This window comes from Anas acuta, chromosome W (genome assembly GCF_963932015.1).
Source record: "Anas acuta chromosome W, bAnaAcu1.1, whole genome shotgun sequence".
Taxonomy (NCBI): Eukaryota; Metazoa; Chordata; class Aves; order Anseriformes; family Anatidae; genus Anas; species Anas acuta.
In genome coordinates, this window is record NC_089016.1 from 15,579,427 (window position 1) to 15,598,626 (window position 19,200).

At 48.9% G+C, this 19,200-nt stretch overlaps 2 protein-coding genes across 17 annotated transcripts in view; both read left to right on the top strand.

Annotated features, from left to right (window-relative positions):
• Positions 1-19,200, top strand: part of LOC137846966 (uncharacterized) — a 456,759-nt gene that overhangs the window by 134,236 nt on the left and 303,323 nt on the right. The window lies entirely within an intron of this gene.
• Positions 1-19,200, top strand: part of LOC137846955 (SET-binding protein-like) — a 325,858-nt gene that overhangs the window by 117,608 nt on the left and 189,050 nt on the right. For 14 of the 16 annotated variants that reach the window (XR_011090674.1, XR_011090675.1, XM_068665064.1 and 11 more), the window contains one exon: positions 18,734-18,805. The exons of the other annotated variants lie outside the window; for them this stretch is intronic. Coding sequence is in view for 12 of the 14 variants with exons in the window: in XM_068665064.1 (XP_068521165.1) it covers positions 18,734-18,805 (72 nt within the window). In the remaining 2 variants the exon portion in view is untranslated. The remainder of the gene's footprint in view (positions 1-18,733; positions 18,806-19,200) is intronic. 16 annotated transcript variants of the gene reach the window in all.

Sequence of the window (19,200 nt, forward strand, 5' to 3'; positions counted from 1 at the left end):
GCTCGAGTGGGCAGTCGAGCTCCACCACAGCCGCTCTCTCACTCCCCCTCCTCAAAGAGGAATGGGGACAAAATATGTGAAAAGGGCTCAATGGTTGAGATAAGGATGAGAAAATCACGCAATAGTTATTGTCACGGGCAAAACAGACATCATAAGAAGACAGTAAGATTTATTGCTCATTACTAACAAGCTAGAGAAGTGAGAAACAAAGGAAAGAAACCAAAAGCACCTTCCCCCCCATCCACCCTCTTCCACCTCCTCCCCCCATGCGGCGCAGGAGAACGGGGGAATGGGGGTTATGATCAGTCTACAGCGCTTCTTCTCTGCCGCTCCTTCTCGGTCACTCTCGTCCCCTGTGCTGTGGGGTCCCACCCACGGGATACAGTCCTTGATGAACTGATCCGGCGTGGGCTTCCCACAGGCAGCAGCTCTTCCAGAACTGCTCCAGATATGGGTCCGTACCACGGGGTCCATCCCTCAGGAGAAAACTGCTCCAACCTGGCTCCCCCACGGGCAGCAGCTCCTGCCAGGTCACCTGCTCCTGTGTAGTCTCCTCTCCACGGGCTACAGGTCCAGCTTGGAATCTTCTCGGGCAGGGGTCTTCCACAGGCGGCAGCCTCCGTCGGTGCAGGGCCACCTGCTCCACCGTGGTCTCCTCCACGGGCTGCAGCGTGGAACCCTGCTCCACCGTGGTACTCCATGGGCTGCAGGGGGACATCCTGCTTCACCATGGTCCTCACCACAGGCCGCAGGGGACTTCTGCTCCGGCGCCTGGAGCACCTCTCCCCCTCCTTCTTCACTGACCTCGGTGCCTGCAAGGCCTTTCCTCACTCTCCCAGCTGCTGTGTGTCGCAGCTTTTTTTTCCCTGTCTTAAATATGCTCTCACAGAGGCGCAAAACAACATCGCTTATTGGCTCAGCTCTGGAAAACAATGGGGCCCTTCCCAAACATGGGGCAACTTCTAGATCCTTCTCACAGAAACCACCCCTATGTCCCCCTGCTTCCAAAACCTTGCCACGTAAACCCACTACAGATTGGCACTTGCTGTTCTTCGACCCACAGCAACCCCACAACAAAGGGGTCCTCTGAGAGACCAGGCATGGTAGACAATTGCTTAATGCCCTCTGTCTCTAAGGCAGCTATACCAAAAGTCCACCGGAACCGTTTTGGGTCCTTGAAATATCCTCTTCTAAGACAGTCTATGCCAAGGATACATGGAGCATCCGGGCCAGTCAAATACGGTGCTTTTTCCATTCGTTCCCAGTCAGACTCACTTCAGCCTCCTATGAGCTGGCATATGATGATGGTGCACTCCATACAAACTTCCGCCACATGGGTCGTGTACACCTGACTTCATCTGGATCTGTGGATTTTTGTCTGAGGTCTGGGTCCTCATAAATCACCTCCCGTATGGCTAATTCCCTCAGGTACTGGATTCCCTTCTCCATAGTGGTCCACTTGCCTGGTAGACATACAAGTTCTTCCTTGAAGGGATACCTTTCCCTCACAGCTGAGAGGAGATGCCTCCAATGGCTATGAGATTGTGCTCCATCTGCAATTGCTTTGTCAGTGCCTGCGTCTCTAGCAAGGGATCCCAGCCGCCTGGCTTCCCTGACGTCTAATTCCACACAATTGGCTCTGGCGTCCCAGCACCGAAGCAGCCAGGTGACAAGCTGCTCACCTATACAACGACCAAAATCTTTTCGCAGATCTCGTAGCTCACACTGGTATAGGTTTCAGGTAGTTACTGTTGATTTTTCAGCATCCTCATCTTCCTCCTCCTGAATCCCTGATGGCCCAGCATCGTCGTCTCTATACCTAGATTTGGCAGAAGACTCTCTGCGTTCTAAACGACCTGAATCCCTGTACCATTTTTTCACCTTCTCTACAGGGGCAACTTGCACTGCTACAGCTTGTTTCTCTGACCCAGCTACAGGGTCTGCCACAGAGGTTGTAATACCCTCTGCAGGGTCAACTTGCACTGCTACAGCTCGTTTCTCTGACCCAGCCACTGGAACTGGAGCAGCTGCAGGAACTGGAGCTGGAGCGGCTGCAGGAGCTTGAGCGGCTGCAGGAACTGGAGCAGCTGCAGAGTGCATCATAGGGGTCACAGTGGCCGTTGGATCTGTCACAGGGCTTGGAGTGGCCGCAGGGTCTGTCACTAAGTTGATAGCAGTATCAATGGCAGCTCGATAGGCATGAGCCAGGCCCCAGCATGTCACAATGATCTGTGTCACTTTGGAACTGCCAGAGTCACGACACCCTTTTTCAAGCATTCTGCCAGTTTTTTAGGATTTTGCAGTTGTTCAGGGGTGAATTTCCAAAACACTGGAGGTGCCAACTGCTCTAGATGCCTGCTCATATCCTCCCATATTCCCTGCCACTCACAACTATCTTGCCTCCAGGCAAATCTCTGGATGATATTCCTAAGTAGTTGTTTAACTTTAATCAAAGCTGAAGTACAGTCAGGAGGCATAACAACAAGACCATGCTGGTCTGAGTATCCCAAGGATATTCAATATCTTGGAGAGCTATTGTAACAAGCTCGGATGATAAGAGGGTGGTGAAGGAGAAAGGGAGAGTGATCAAGGAGGATAAGGGGGTGGTGAAGGAGAAAGGGAGAGTGATCGAGTAAGAAAAAATATCTTCCCCTTTCCCCTCCACAGACTGACTCCCTGATGAAAAAAGGCGATAGGTATAATTGCTAATAGTTTCCGAGATACAGTTTCCAAAGTATAGAGTCGATGATGTTGCTGAGTACAAATACCAAATTAGAGCCATGACCAGAAATTTCATCGTCTCATAAGCCACTGTTACAACACACAGTACCATAATGATCTGAAACCAGGGCCCGGAGAGGATAAACAACATGACAGAGAGCACATATGGAAAATAATGTGCTATAATACTGAATTCGGAAAACAGCAGATTTAAGCAATCAGCATTATGACAAGTAACTATTAAACAGGTCTAATACTTATACCAATTTTAGTTTAACAAACTCTGGTCAGACCTGTCATTATCTCAACCCTTTGAGCCCCACGTTGGGCGCCAAAAGGACTGTTGTGGTTTAACCCAGCCGGCAGCTAAACACCACACAGCCGTTCGCTCACCCTCCCCCCTCCCTCTCTTCGGTGGGGGAGAGAAACGGGAAAGTGAAGCCCGTGGGTTAAGATAAAGACAGATTATTAAGACAGGAAAATAATAATAACAATAATGATAATAACAATAATGATGATAATAGTACTACTACTAATAATGTGTACAAAACAAGTGATGCACAATGCAATTGCTCACCACCCACTGACCGATGCCCAGCCTAACCCTGAGCAGTCCGGCCTCCTTTTCCCTCGGCTAGCCACCCCTATATATTGTTTAGCATGACGTCAGATGGTATGGAATACCCCCTTTGGCTAGTTTGGGTCAGCTGTCCTGGGTCTGTCCCCTCCCAGCTCTTGCTGCACCCCCAGCCTGCCCGTTGGCAGGACAGAGCAAGAAGCTGAGACGTCCTTGGCTTGGTGTAAGCACTGCTCTGCAACAATTAAAACATCAGCATGTTATCAGCACTCTTCTCATCCTAATCCAAAACATAGCATTCTACCAGCTACTAGGAAGAAAATTAACTTTGTTCTAACTGAAACCAGGACAAGCCTCAATGGGAAATCTAACATAAGATGTAATAGGATCAGCCATCTGTCCAAAATGACATGAGAATTCCTGTTTTTGAAACCCAATAATGGAGATCAGGGATAAGTTCACCATGTGTGTAATCTCTAGCAAATTATTGGTATGCTCCTTAGATTTCCAACTTGGGACCCAATCCCTCGGGAACAGAGTGAGGAAGGGCAGGTTTAGGAGATCAGACCTGTAAAAGGAACATGGTCAGCATACCTTTCCAGAGGTCGCTTCTACAAACAAGCACTGTTACAGCCCTTTCTTCCTCTCCTCTGATTTATAGCTCATTTTGGTGCATAAACTGTGCACCTACAGAGTGGTCTGCTCAGTTGTTGCTGAAGCCTGAGGTCTCATGGGAGCAGTAAACAGCACAAGTGAATGGGAACCCCGATCCCTCACCAACATTTCCGTGCAAGGAAATATCAGTCTCTGTGTTAGTAACAGGCAGAGAAAAGGGTAATGACTAGACAGATTGGGTCTCTTTTTCAAAAAAGCTTAGGGCCAGATTTCTCAACTCTTGAGAGGGTACAGATTTTTTTACTTTCTTTTCTTTAAGCCAAAAGTTAAACCCATCCCTTCCTCCCACCAGTTAAACTAAGAAGCGAAAGAGGAGCCAACTTTTGACAAAAAATGATCAACATTCTTCCACTCTTATCAGGACTTGATGAACGGATTTTGCAAAAAGATCAACACGCAGCATATAACAGAGCTGCTCCCGATCCACATGAACGGGGACTTGGGCCTCCCCTGTCTCTCTTGGTCGCCCACAAGAAGTGCCAAAACTTCAGTGAGGAGATACTCAGATGGTATGCACTGTGCTGAATGGAAGGCCAAGCCTCTGCTTTGGAAGGCTGCGTGGTATAAACTGTTGGTCACATCTCCTCTGACTTTGTCCATCATTTCTGCTGATTTGGATTGTTATACGGCTTTCATCCCAACAGCACCATCCCTGGGCTATTTTACCTCAATTACATCCTGATTTAAGAAAACTGGAGAGCACCGTATCATGTTCAAACTGTTTTATTTCTTCCTTCTCTGTCAAATTATGACCACTGCAGATCTGATGAGTTTTGAGATTGGGTGGGGAAATAAGACTCTCTTCAAAGTTCTTATTTTGTTTATTGATTCAATAGTATTTACAGACAGTATTTACACACAAGGCTAACAGGCACATTTGAATTGGGAGTGCTGTAATCCTGAACATTATCTGTGGCCAGAATAGCCAGTTTACAGATAAGTAAGTACTCTGCTTCAGGGAAACTAAGGCTTGTAGTTCTCTTAGGGAAGCCAGCTTGTTTTATTGCCAGCTTTCAGGCAGTCTTCTCTTAAAGTTTTCCATGGAATCACAGGATCATTTTTCCTTATTTCCCTCATTTGTGTGCAGTCATGAGAACCAGGATGGCCTGAAATTAAATAAGTTCAACCAAAGTCAAAGACTTTGCAGTTTTTGTTTTTGCTTGAAACCAGAAGCAGAAGAGCCAAAACACTGCATAAAAGAAGGAAAAAAAAAAAAGCTGTTTTAATTGTATTTTTGGCATCAGCGACTGCTCTGAGAGATACTAGAAAGCATTCAAGAAAGGTCTGTTCTTATGACATTTCTAGTCCTGCTCTGAAGACTGAGGGTTTTAGATAAGCATCTTCATGTGGGGATCCTTATTCAAAACAAACCACCAAACCTTTTGTAGTTCACCCACTGCTAATATGGATTCCCCCCCCCCCCCCCCCGTGCATGTCTCCCTGTGTGCTTGCACACACACAAAAGTTCTTCAAGGCAGCATCCTAAAAGTGGATGCTTTTCCTTGCCTGTAACATTTTCATTGCCTCTCCAGCAAGATCTTCACCTTGGCAGGAGAAAGAAAAAGAAAAAAGCAATTGTTGTGGTTTAACCCAGCCAGCAGCTAAGCACCATACAGCCGTTCGCTCACCCTCCCCCCTCCCTCTCTGGGATGGGGGAGAGAAACGGGAAAATGAAGCCTGTGGGTTGAGATAAAGACAGTTTATTAGGACAGAAAAGAAGGGAAAATAATAATAATAATGATAATAGTACTACTAATAATAATGTGTACAAAACAAGTGATGCACAATGCAATTGCTTACAACCCGCTGACCGACGCCCAGCCTAACCCCGAGCTGTCCCCACCCTGGCTAGCCACCCCTATATATTGTTTAGCATGACGTCAGATGGTATGGAATACCTCTTTGGCCAGTTTGGGTCACCTGTCCTGGGTCTGTCCCCTCCCAGCTCTTGCTGCACCCCCAGTCTGCCTGCTGGCAGGACAGAGCAAGAAGCTTTAAAGTCCTTGGCTTGGTGTAAGCACTGCTCTGCAACGATTAAAACATCAGTGTGATATCAACATTATTCTCATCCTAAATCCCAAACACAGCACCCTACCAGCTACTAGGAAGAAAATTATGCTATTCAGCTATGTTAGCTGAAACCAGGACAGTAATGAAGTGCCCCATGATATCCGAAGGATTTCCTGTCCCCAGCCTAACAGCACACATCAGTGTTGCTTTCTCCCCCTTCTCCTTTGTCTCATCTCTGCATTTTTTCTCTCTTTCTCAGCCTGGAAAAAAACAACATCCCCCTCTCCCTGGTAGCGTGGGTGACAGAGGCAGAGAAATCAGCACAGTGTCAGCAAGAGTTTAGCCCCGCAGCTGGGACCTGAACTTTCTGCAGCAGAGCACAGCGCTGGGTCACTGCACTAAAGCAAGCCAGATTGATTCAAAGTGCTTGCTTACTCTGGGAAGGAAAACATCAGAAGCCAGTTAATAAAAATGCTTAGACACCGTCTACTGTGAGCTTACAGCAGCAATGGCCCCCAGTTTATCCTGGAAAAGATCACCGTGGAGTGTACGTTTACTGTCTTAACCCCCAAAGTGACACAGTATTTGGATGCTATCTGTGCACAGAGTGTGTAACGTAGGTCAGTGTAGATTTTAGAGCTGTTGAAACCAGAGATGGAGTGTGTGGACTCGACATGCTGCATGCCATGTGAAGTTTTCAGCTCTGAAGACCCGAATTATCATGTCTGCCAATAGTTAATGTGCCTAGAAAGAGGATGCTAAAATATTCTTTCCCACTTCGGTTTGCAGATGAGAACTTGTTAGTCTGTAATATGTTTTATTTATAGTGCCTTTCCACTCAAAAGGATCAGAAAGTGCCTCTGTCTGGGAGTCCCTTCAACGAGCTACAGATACCTCCAGGCAGGGATGCTTCTCTGTGGTGGCCTCTGACTGAGGTTCCAGGGTCTCCTTCACCATGGAGGCACATGAGGGACTTATCTGCCTTGCCAGACACCATCACTGGATCCTCAGGGACGGAGGGAAGGGCAGACATCCACCCTAAGCCCAAGGAAAATCATCCGGTGAGTTTGCTGGTAGAGGACTTAGATTGATGATAGCTCTGTTTGGAAGCAGATGTTGGGATGAGCTATTGCCAGTGCTGGGCGATATCTTTGTGCAAAGACCTCAGACAGCGAAGCCACAGTTCAGAAGAAGGCATTTGGTGGCCTTATCTGGGCAGCGCTCCATCCAACCCAGCAAGCACCAGCCATGCTGGAGAAAGCTCCAATGACCCTGCGCAGGTGGCCCAGTGGTGGAGATGCTCCTAAGGGCATAGGGATGGGCTCTAAGTGTGCACCCATACGTATCCCTTAATGAGTGCAGCACAGCGATGCTGTGCCTGCTTAGGTGCCTTATAGGTGCACTTATAGGTGCCTACTTATTTTACATCCCCTCCAGTGCCTGCCCATCAGCTGCTCTATACGCAGCTGGCAGCGGCCAAACTCTCAGCTCCTCCATGTGGCTCCTGGCAGAGACAGGGTGCCACCAGCCCTCTACTTTCCTGCTGCATTAAATGTGCAGGCCAGGGAAGCAAAAGTCAGACCAACTGACGGGTTTACAATTCCAGGCTGCGATTTCTGCTTCATCCACTGCCAGGTGAGATTTTGCCAAGATACATATTAGGCAGCTGCTCAGGACACTGCTGTTTTGTCTGCATGCATGCTGTCTGTCTCTGTCTCCGCGCCCCTGCTTTCGAGATGGTTCCTTTCCTGTTCCCCCGGGTGGCCAGAGCGTGGTCAGGGAGAAGCAGCCAGGCGCCTTTATGCATGTCCCAAAGGACTCAGTGCTGCGGGGAGTGAAGGCATCAGGGCTGGAATGCAGCTTGTGCCCGTCTGTCAAAGAGCTCTCCTCCTGCCCCAGCTTCCAAGGAGCTATTTCTGATGTGTCTCAGTGGACAAGGGAGCCCAGCCAGGCTCATCAGAAGCCCCCCAACACCACTGACTGCTCACGGGGCTGTACTCTGAATCACAGAATCTTCTAGGTCAGAAGAGACCTCCAAGATCACCTAGTCTGACCTCTGACCTAACACTAACAAGTCCTTCACTAAACCATATCACTAAGCTCTACATCTAAACGTCTTTTAAAGACCTCCAGGGATGGTGACTCAACCACTTCCCTGGGCAGCCTATTCCAATGCGTAACAACCCTTTTGGTAAAGAAGTTTTTCCTAATATCCAACCTAAACCTCCCCTGGTGCAACTTGAGCCCATTTCCCCTCATCCTATCACTGGGCACGTGGGAGACTCTGCTCCGGATCTCCAGCCTGGCTTACAGCTTGATGTGCTCATGGCACTGCTTTTGCTGTGCTGAAATCCTCAGTGCATCTTCTCCCCTCCCTGCAGCATCAGTAATATCATTGCTGTGATTTTCTTCCTAAATCTCTTGTTCCTCCAGGCACCAGATGAGGTGCCCTTTACACCACGTTATCCCTATCATGTGTTTCGAACTCTGGTTTAACTGGAGTTACGTTGCTGGCTAAAAGTTGGCTCTCTTGGGACCTTTCCCATGGGGAAAACACATTTTGCTCCCCCAGCCAAACCTCCCCCATGGAGAGGGACTGGCACTTTCTCATCCTGGCATATGTGAGGGTTTCTCTGCCTGCTTTCAGGGCATCTCTCCCTCCCTCTTTCTTCCTTGGAGAAGAGCATACATATGTTGTTTGTACATATGGGGTTTTCTCCCCCCTCCCTCTTGGTCCATTGAGTGTTGCATCATGTTTCACTCCTGTTGCTGCTCCTTCCACATGTGCTGCTTTGGATTTGTGGGTGGGAGCAGGAGGGAGCCCCTCTGGTGGGCACGCTAAGAAGGAAAAAGAATTAAAAAAAAAAGAAAAATAAAAAAGGAGGGGGGGAAGATAAATATTTGGGAGGAGGGGGGTTAAGAGCAGAGAAAAACAAATTGAAACTGGTGCTAGGCTGGAACCAGCAGCTGTCTACCAGCATAGCAGGCTGGGAAGAAGTTAGTGGAAGAGTTCTGTGACATGTTTGGGTTGCTTAAAAAAATACACCCTCCCTCCCTTCCCTTTCTATGCTGCCTCTGTTTCTCACCCGCCCCGCAAGCACAAGGAGGGATTCAGCTGCCAAAGGCGGGCTTGAAGAAAATTTGTATTTAAAGCGATGTTGAGGGAGGCAGACAGAGAATGTCCACTGATGCGAATGTAGGTGTGCACGTGAGTGCCCGGGATCCCGCCAGCTCTCAGGCACCCAGGGGGGCTGGGGGTGCACAGGGAAGCTGCTGTTGAAGCTGTGAAGAGATGCCAGGGCATTGGCAAGCATGGCGCGATTATTAATATTTTTTTTCCAATGGAAGGGGTGGGAGGGCTGGGGTGGAGGAGAAAGGAGGGGGGGGTGGAAGGTTGCAACACTTGGCTGGAAAAAATTAGAGTACAAAGAAGAGATCGATGAAAAGGAGTGGCGGGAAAGGGGAAGGAGGCTACGAACTGGCTGCTGTGGGAATAGCTTTTGGTTTGCTGAGTGGGGATGGTTGGGAGAGGGCTGGGGACGCGAGGTGATGCCGGATGGGGCTGGGGAGGCAGGCGGCGGCAGAGCAGAGCGCTTTGTTTTTGTCCTTTCTCTCCTCCTCCCTCCGCTGGGTGCTCGGAGGAGAAAAGACAAAAAGCTGAACCAGTGCCAAGAAGGAGCTGCAGCAACTTGAAACTGGCGCTCTGTGCTGCACTAATATTTCCAAGCAGGGCTGATTTCGAGAGAGGCAAAACATGCCAGGAATGAGAATGGCTGTGGCACGGGGCTGCCAGCAAGCTTCAGGAGCCTTCTCTTTCCTCCTTTGCCTTTTAAACGCGACTCTCTTCCTTCCCTGTCCACCCTCAGCAGGATTTAAGGATCCTTGTCCTTGGCTTTGCACAGGTCCAGGTACAGCAGGGGGATGGCAGGGAGCTGGGCAGTCCCCAGCACCCCCAGAAGCACTGCCCTGGGCACAGCATGGCAAGCACTGGGCAGAAATGCTGGGTTTTCCCCCCATTTCCAGCCTGGGTGTGTGCTTTATCAAGCTCTCGAGTATAGGATTATAAGTGGGTAACCGAGAAGGAGGAATGAATCCCCTCCTGCCCACCTCTCCTGCAATCCCTATGTAGAGGGTTATTTTAATTTTCATGTATTTTTCCTAGCAAGGAAGAGAAGACTTGATTCCCTGGGAGTTTTCTGATTGTTTTCCCGTTGCCACTCCTTCCCCTCCTCCTCACTGTCCTCCTCCTCTAGCAGTACCCATAAGGCTGCTCTCGCTGTTCTGTATCATGCTGCAAGGTTACTTGTAGGACATGCAAAGCTATGCAAGGTTCAGCATTGCCTGCATCGCTGCTCCCCGGTGCTTCTCATTTGCCAAGGGACGAGGCAGCTTCCAGGCTTCCTGATGTAGGCACCTGGCTCTGCTGGGCCCCTGCTTCATGCCATTGAGGGGTTTCTGGTGCCAAAACCCCTTCCTGCAAGTCTGCTTGGGCAGAAAAAAAAACACAGTAATAATCATATGGGGCTGAAACTTTGACAGCAATTTGTAAGGTTGGTTGATTCACAGGGGTTGGGCTGGAGTTTTGCTGTGACTTTTGTCTGAAAGAAAATGTTTTGCCCTGTGGCTCCCCTCTTCCCTTCATTCACAAGCTAGGGAAAGGTACATGCAAATAGCATTTTTAGGGAGGGACTTTTTTTTTTTTTAATATTTTTAAACCATTTTAAAATTGTTACCAGCACGAGCATTCTTGTAGAAGCCCAGTATTTGAAACCGAACGCAAAGATCTGTCTCCCCACCACACATTTCTTTCTGGCTCGTGCTGGGATTTGGTTGGTTTTGCAGAAATCAGAGACTGGGAAAAAAGAAACCCCTGCCTTCAGGTTTGAAAACAGGTCCAGATCCTGCAGATGCTGTTTTACCAGCAGCTGCATCACTGACACATCCAGAAGGTCAGGTTCAAGGAGGGTTTTCCAAAGCATGGGCAGAGGCTCATTAGTTTGCCACATCTCAGGAGCCTGGGGGTGGTTAGCTTGGCCCAGTTCATGGTCCCAGGTATGGGATGATCCCCGTGACCTCTCCCTCACCTGAAAATCCTGCCCTAATACATATCCAAACCACTTCAAATCTCACATTTGTTTTTGGACATGTAGGCTTGGTTTTGGAGCACCTGATTCTGCTCAGATAACGCCTTTTGGAAACAGTGTGATAAATGGAGGGGAACTCAGTGTGACTTAAAGTTGTTATCCAGCCCGCTCTCCTCATCCTCCTCTTCTCCAGGCTCAGTCCCAAACTGACACTGCTAGGATGGGCACTCATTTCTGGGACAACACTCGCCAGCGTTGTGGGGAGCAGGACATCTGCACTGATGGGTCTCTCTTCATTCTTCCTCCCAGCTGTGCTTTGACCTTGTCTGACATAGTTGCTGCAGCCTGGTCTTGAGCAAAGGCGATGCCATTGCCTCTTCATGCTCTTTGCTCTTTGGCACAAGTGAGGGGTTTGCAGTGCTTGGCCAGGAAACATTGGACTGGGTGAAAAAAAAACATGGGAAAAGTCAGCATACCTTCAATCAGATCCCACCTGGTCTTAGTGAATAAAGTACACACATGAAAGTATGTGTTTGGGTATGCGGACATGGGCTTGCTGTTTGCTTTTCAGTTGCATGTTCAGACTCAATGAGATGAGCCTTGTAGTTAAGCTACCATCCTCACCAAGGGTACATACCATGCAGATCTTGCCTGAATTTCCCTTGCTGATCGTTCTGGCTGGTGCTGCTCCCCTTTCTCTGGTCACAGCCCCCTCTTCTTAACCTGAGATCCCTCACCATGGGATGCCAACCTGCAAAAGCAAATGGCACCATTGAGGATTAAAGCCCACATCAAATTGAGCAAAGGAGACCCTGGCAGCATTCCTAAGCCTCATGCACCTGCAGAAAGTATGGCTCACACTTCTAGATGTGCAACAGCTTGTATTTCCTACCTAGTTACATCTCTTAATACTCCACTTAACAAATAACAATTACCTAACGGATTTATTGACAGGATCTCAAATGTATGGACAAAACATTAATGTAGACCATGTGCACAAAGTAACATTGTATTGTGTGTTATTCGGGAAGGTAAACTGAGGACAGCAAATGAAGAGACCTTCCTAAAGCTTTATATTTCAGAGCACAGATCTCTTCTATTTCTTCAGTGTCTTGACAGTGCTCTGGAGTAAGGGAACTTTTGTAAGGGAGCTTGTCCATCTTGGTGCAGAAATGTTTCTCCTACCAAATGGTCCAGGTAAACCATCTGGCCATAGCCTCCCACTGAGTGTTGAAATGCAGTGACAATGCAGTTGAATGTCTTTGTCTTTATTCCTCCCTGTATCAGAGGTGTCTCTGGAGGTATTTCCCTGAAACATGATATCTCATGAATCTCCAGTTGCTTACTTCAAACCTCTTTTCCTTATAACACTTTATACTGAAACATTGCTTGCTTGGAGTTGTTATGAGATGCCTTGCATCTGGAAGGGTTAATCCAAAGGACTCTTCCAAGGCTGTCTTGCACCCCTTCTCCCTACACCTTCCCTACTCCCAGTGTTATTTTTTTTGGACCGGTAGCCTCGCATTTCCGTAATCTAAACGTGCAAATGCTTTGCAGTCACGGTCCAGTAGCTGGGTTAATCTCAGACACCTGGAGTGGCAGATGGCTGATTTGTTTCTGATTCCAGTTACAGAGAATTGTGCCACCTATTATCTTTGTACAGGCTGCCGCTTAAAAGGATGACTTGGGCAAAATCAGTGAAAAGCAAAGCAAATGCTCTCAGATCTGCATTACCACAGGTGAAAATGTGAAATATTTTACCTTCATGTGAAGAGCTTTAGAGGTAGACAAATGGGAGAGGAGGCACGAGGGGAAGAAGGGAAGATATAATTTTTGTACCAGAAGTGTGGAAGCACAGGGGCACAGGGCAGAGTGGGTTTTCCACAGTCATGATGTTGACTCACAACCACTTATCCTGTTTTAAATGGTTTTGCAATGTGGTAATCATTGGCTTTGGCTCCCTGCTTTAACTCCGTGTTTCCCTGGGCTACCCAGAGGAGAAATCTGCCTGTCTGCATGGGTTAAGGAGAAGCCTGGGGGACCTACCAGAACCGAGCAGGGATGAGGCAGCCGGGGGTGAACCCTAGCACCATGTGCTCAGGGGGTGGTCGGCACACAGAAAGATGTACTGAATTGGAGAAGAGCAAAATTTTGGATACTTTTGACTATTTTCCACACAGTCATGCGCACAATTGTTATAAATGAAGTCTCAACTCAATCTGAATTTAGTAATATTTATAAAAGAAATATTTATAAAAGGTATAAAAGGCAAGTAAACAGCACTGGGTGTGTGGGGAATCTATGCTCCAACATGCACACATGAACATCAAACATTCTAAATATAAAGAACATTGCTTTACATACTAAACCCAAGTATGCCTATACATACGTACGATCAGAAAAGGTAACAAACAATCCTTTAAGTTCCATGACTTAACAGTCTCCATTTTCCATTACTTATAAAAGGTATAAAAGCTATAAAAGGTATAAAAGGCAAGTAAACAGTGCTGGGTGTGCGGGGAGTCTATGCTCCACCAACATGCACACACGAACATTAAACATTCTAAATATACAGAACATTGCTTTACATACTAAACCCAAGTATGCCTATACATACGTATGATCAGGAAAGGTAACAAACAATCCTTTAAGTTCCATGACTTAACAGTCTCCATTTTCCATTCCTTTTCTTGATTACACACCCAGACTGACTACCCATTCAAAACTGCAGCAGTTCAGGTCACCGGATGCAAGGAGTGTCTGAGCCTGTTGCTGCCATCAGCAGGAGGCAAAGAAAGAAACTGCATGCGTGAGGTGTGAGCAGGTGGATAACCTGGTCTGCATGCTGGCGGAACTCAAGGAGGAGGTGGAGAGGTTGAGGGATATCAGGGAGTGCGAGCGGGAGATAGACTGGTGGAGCAACTCCCTGCAGGGCCTCAAGGAGAGGTACCGGGGTGAGACACCCCAAATGGGGGTGGACCCCCTGCCCTGTCGCCATCGGGCAGAGGGAGGGGATCTGGGAGTTGAGGAGGAATGGAGACAGGTCCCTGCTTGACCTTGCAGGCGATGCCCTCCCCTTCCAGCCCCGCCTTCCCAGGTGCCCTTACGCAACAGGTTTGAGGCCCTGGAGCTTGAGAGACCAGTAGCTGAGGAAGAGGTAGAAAGTGTACCCAGGAGGATGCCTAGGGCAAGGAAGTCGACTCCACGCCTCAGGACTGCCTCCACCAAGAAAGAAAGAAGGGTGATTGTTGTGGGAGACTCTCTTCTCAGGGGAACAGAGGGCCCTATTTGTCGGCCTGACCCTACCCGTAGGGAAGTCTGCTGCCTCCCTGGGGCGTTGCCAGGAAGCTTCCCAACCTGGTTCACCCCTCCGACTATTATCCTCTTTTGATAGTCCAGGAGGGCAGTGATGACACTGAAGACAGAAGCCTCAAGGCTATCAAATGGGACTTTAGGGGGCTGGGGCGATTAGTGGAGGGAGTAGGAGTACAGGTGGTGTTTTCGTCTATCCCTAAGGTGGGAGGGAGAGGTACTGACAGGACACAAAAAGCCCACCTGATAAACACATGGCTCAGGGGCTGGTGCCAGTACAGAAATCTTGTGTTTTTTGGCCATGGGACGCTTTACTCAGCACCCGGCCTGATGGCCGCAGACGGGTCCCTATCTTTTAGGGGAAATAGGATCCTGGGCCAGGAGCTGGCAGGGCTCATTGAGAGGGCTTTAAACTAAGTAAGATGGGGGATGGGGCTGAAACAAGGCTTGTTGGAGCTGTGCCAGGGGGAACAATGGCAAGGCCAGAGGATAAGGCAATGGCCCAGCTGAAGTGCATCTACACTAATGTACGCAGCATGGGTAACAAACAGGAGGAGCTGGAAGCCATCGTGCAGCAGGCAGGCTATGACTTGGTTGCCATCATGGAAACGTGGTGGGACCAGTCTCACTGGTTGATAGAGTCCCTTGGGAGGCGGTTCTGAAGGGCAGAGGAGTCCAGGAAGGCTGGGCACTCTACAAGAAGGAAATCTTAGTGGCACAGGAGCGGTCTGTCCCCACGTGCCCAAAGACGAGCCAGCATGGAAGAAGACCGGCCTGGCTCAACAGAGAGTTGCAGCTTGAGCTTAGGAGAAAAAAGAGGCTTTATAATCTTTGGAAAAAAGGGCGGGCCACTGAGGAGGACTATAAGGATGTTGCAAGGCTGTGCAGGGACAAAATTAGAAAGGCCAAAGCTCATCTGGAGCTCAATCAGGCTACTGCCGTTAAAGACAACAAAAAATATTTTTACAAATACATTAATGCAAAACGGAGGACTAAGGAGAATCTCCATCCTTTACTGGATGCGGGGGGAAACCTTGTTACAAAAGATGAGGAAAAGGCGGAGGTGCTTAATGCCTTCTTTGCCTCAGTCTTTAGCGGCAATACCAGTTGTTCTCTGGATACCCAGTACCCTGAGCTGGCGGAAGGGGATGGGGTGCAGAATGTGGCCCTCACAATTCACGAAGAACTGGTTGGCGACCTGCTACGGCACATGGATGTACGCAAGTCAATGGGGCCGGATGGGATCCTCCCAAGTGTACTGAGAGAACTGGCGGAGGAGCTGGCCAAGCCACTTTCCATCATTTATCAGCAGTCCTGGCTATCGGGGGAGGTCCCAATTGACTGGCGGCTAGCAAACGTGACGCCCCTCTACAAGAAGGGCGGGAGGGCAGACCCGGGGAACTATAGGCCTGTCAGTTTGACCACAGTGCCAGGGAAGCTCATGGAGCAGATTATCTTGAGAGTCATCACGCAGCACTTGCAGGGCAAGCAGGCGATCACGCCCAGTCAGCATGGGTTTATGAAAGGCAGGTCCTGCTTGACGAACCTGATCTCCTTCTATGACAAAGTGACATGCTTGGTGGATGAGGGAAAGGTTGTGGATGTGGTCTACCTTGACTTCAGCAAGGCTTTTGACACCATTTCCCACAGCATTCTCCTCAGGAAACTGGCTGCTCTTGGCTTGGACTGGCGCACGCTTCGTTGGGTTAGAAACTGGCTGGATAGCCAGGCCCAAAGAGCCGTGGTGAATGGAGTCAAATCCAGCTGGAGGCCGGTCACTAGTGGTGTTCCCCAGGGTTTGTTACTGGGGCTGGTCCTCTTTAATATCTTCATCGATGATCTGGATGAGGGCATTGAGTGCACCCTCAGGAAGTTCGCAGATGACACCAAGTTAGGTGCCTGTGTCGATCTGCTCGAGGGTAGGAAGGCTCTGCAGGAGGATCTGGATAGGCTGGACTGATGGGCTGAGGTCAACTGCATGAAGTTCAACAAGGCCAAGTGCCAGGTCCTGCACCTGGGGCGCAATAACCCCAAGCAGCGCTACAGGCTGGGAGAGGAATGGTTAGAAAGCTGCCAGGTGGAGAAGGACCTGGGAGTACTGGTTGATAGTTGTCTGAATATGAGCCAGCAGTGTGCTCAGGTGGCCAAAAAGGCCAACAGCATCCTGGCTTGTATAAGAAGCAGTGTGGCCAGCAGGTCTAGGGAAGTGATTGTCCCCCTGTACTCGGCTCTGGTGAGGCCGCACCTCGAGTACTGTGTTCAGTTTTGGGCCCCTCGCTACAAGAAGGACATCGAGGTGCTCGAGCGAGTCCAGAGAAGGGTGACAAAGCTGGTGAGGGGTCTGGAGAACAAGTCCTACGAGGAGTGGCTGAGGGAGAAAAGCCTGGAGAAAAGGAGGCTCAGGGGCAACCTTATTGCTCTCTACAGGTACCTTAAAGGAAGCTGTAGCTAGGTGGGGGTTGGTCTGTTGTCACCATGTGCCTGGTGACAGGACGAGGGGGAACAGGCTAAAGTTGCACCAGGGGAGTTTTAGGTTGGATGTTAGGAAGAACTTCTTTACCGAAAGGGTTGTTAGACATTGGAACGGGCTGCCCAGGGAAGTGTCACCAACCCTGGAGGTCTTTAAAAGACGTTTAGATGTAGATCTTAGGGATATGGTTTAGTGGGGACTGTTAGTGTTAGGTCAGAGGTTGGACTCGATGATCTTGAGGTCTCTTCCAACCTAGAAATTCTGTAATTCTGTGATTCTGTGAAACAAGTCTCCATTTTCCATTCTTTTTGAACAATATAGAATATCCTGAGTTGGAAGGGACCCTTAAGGATCATCAAGTCCAACTCTTGACATCGCACAGGTCTACCCAAAAGCTCAGACCATGTGACTAAGTGCACAGTCCAATCTCTTCTTAAATTCAGACAGGCTCGGTGCAGTGACCACTTCCCTGGGGAGCCTGTTCCAGTGTGCAACCACCCTCTCTGTGAAGAACCCCTTCCTGATGTCAAGCCTAAATTTCCCCTGCCTCAGCTTAACCCCGTTCCCGCGGGTCCTGTCGCTGGTGTTAATGGAGAAAAGGTCTCCTGCCTCTCGACACCCCCTTACGAGGAAGTTATAGACTGCGATGAGGTCTCCCCTCAGCCTCCTCTTCTCCAGGCTGAACAGGCCCAGTGACCTCAGCCGTTCCTCGTACGTCTTCCCCTCCAGGCCTTTCACCATCTTCGTAGCCCTCCTCTGGACACTCTCCAACAGTTTCATGTCCTTTTTATACTGTGGTGCCCAGAACTGCACACAGTACTCGAGGTGAGGCCGCACCAGCGCAGAGTAGAGCGGGACAATCACCTCCCTTGACCTACTAGCGATGCCGTGCTTGATGCACCCCAGGACACGGTTGGCCCTCCTGGCTGCCAGGGCACACTGCTGGCTCATATTCAACTTGCTGTCTACCACGACCCCCAGATCCCTCTCTTCTAGGCTGCTCTCCAGCATCTCATCGCCCAGTCTGTACGTGCAGCCAGGGTTTCCCCATCCCAGGTGCAGGACCCGGCACTTGCTCTTATTGAACTTCATGCGGTTGGTGATCGCCCAGCTCTCCAACCTATCCAGATCCCTCTGCAAGGTCTTTCCACCCTCAACAGAGTCCACAACTCCTCCAAGTTTGGTGTCATCAGCAAACTTGCTCAAAATACCTTCTATTCCTACATCCAGATCGTTTATAAAAATATTGAAAAGTACCGGCCCTAAAATGGAGCCTTGAGGGACCCCACTGGTGACCGCCCGCCAGCCTGACGCAGCCCCATTCACCATAACCCTTTGGGCCCTGCCCGTTAGCCAATTGCTCACCCATCGTATGATGTTTTTATTTAGCTGTATGGTGGACATTTTGTCCAGTAGGATCCTATGGGAAACCGTGTCAAAAGCCTTGCTGAAGTCCAAAAAAATCACATCAGCTGGTTTCCCTTGGTCCACCATACGGGTGATCTTATCATAAAAGGAAATCAGGTTAGTTAGGCAGGACCTACCCTTCACAAACCCATGCTGGCTGGGACCAATGACTGCTTTGTCCCCCATATGTATCTTGCTTTAATATATCTTGCTTTAAGTTTTTAAGCAACTCGGTCTTCAGGCCTTATGTATCCCGTTCTTCCCGGATTAAAGAAAAGCATATCCATCTCCTTTTCAAGGCCAATGAGGCCTGAGTCAAAAGGCACGTCCAGGTCAGCAGGGGGCGTAACAGCAAAAGCCTTTGATGGCTGTAGCAGCAGAAGGGCCCATGGCGTAGCAGTCAGATCAGTAAAGGAGCCCTCAGCTCCCTCACAATGAAGATTCTCTTTTTTCTCTTTGTTCTGGGAAACGCCATAGAGACAGATGAAGAATTTGGGAAGAGAGTGTGGGTTCCCTGTGCAGAGTCCAATGATGAAATCTCTGAACAAGGTAAGAGCAAGGGGTTGTGGCTCTGAAGGGTTTTGTTGCTTCCTTTTCCCCTTCCAAACCTGTTATTGAAGTGGTAGACGTGAAATGTAGGATGTGTGTAGCACAGGAACTGATATTCCAAGTGCTAAGTGAAAGAGCCTAAAAAGGTCAAGCTAAATAGGGCTTCTTTTTAATGCATGCCATTATGATGGTTTGGGTTTTAGAACAGTTTGTATTGTTTCCAAATTATCTACCTGTGAGAAATTGTTATCAGCCTCCTGATACCAGGACCTAATTAGGAAGTAAGAGCCTTAAATAGGCTATTTGCATAGTGAGCTTCCATATGTCTCCTTGTGCAATTTATTTGCTTCACTCCATTGAGATATAATGAGAATGAAACTCCTCAAACTGCCTTT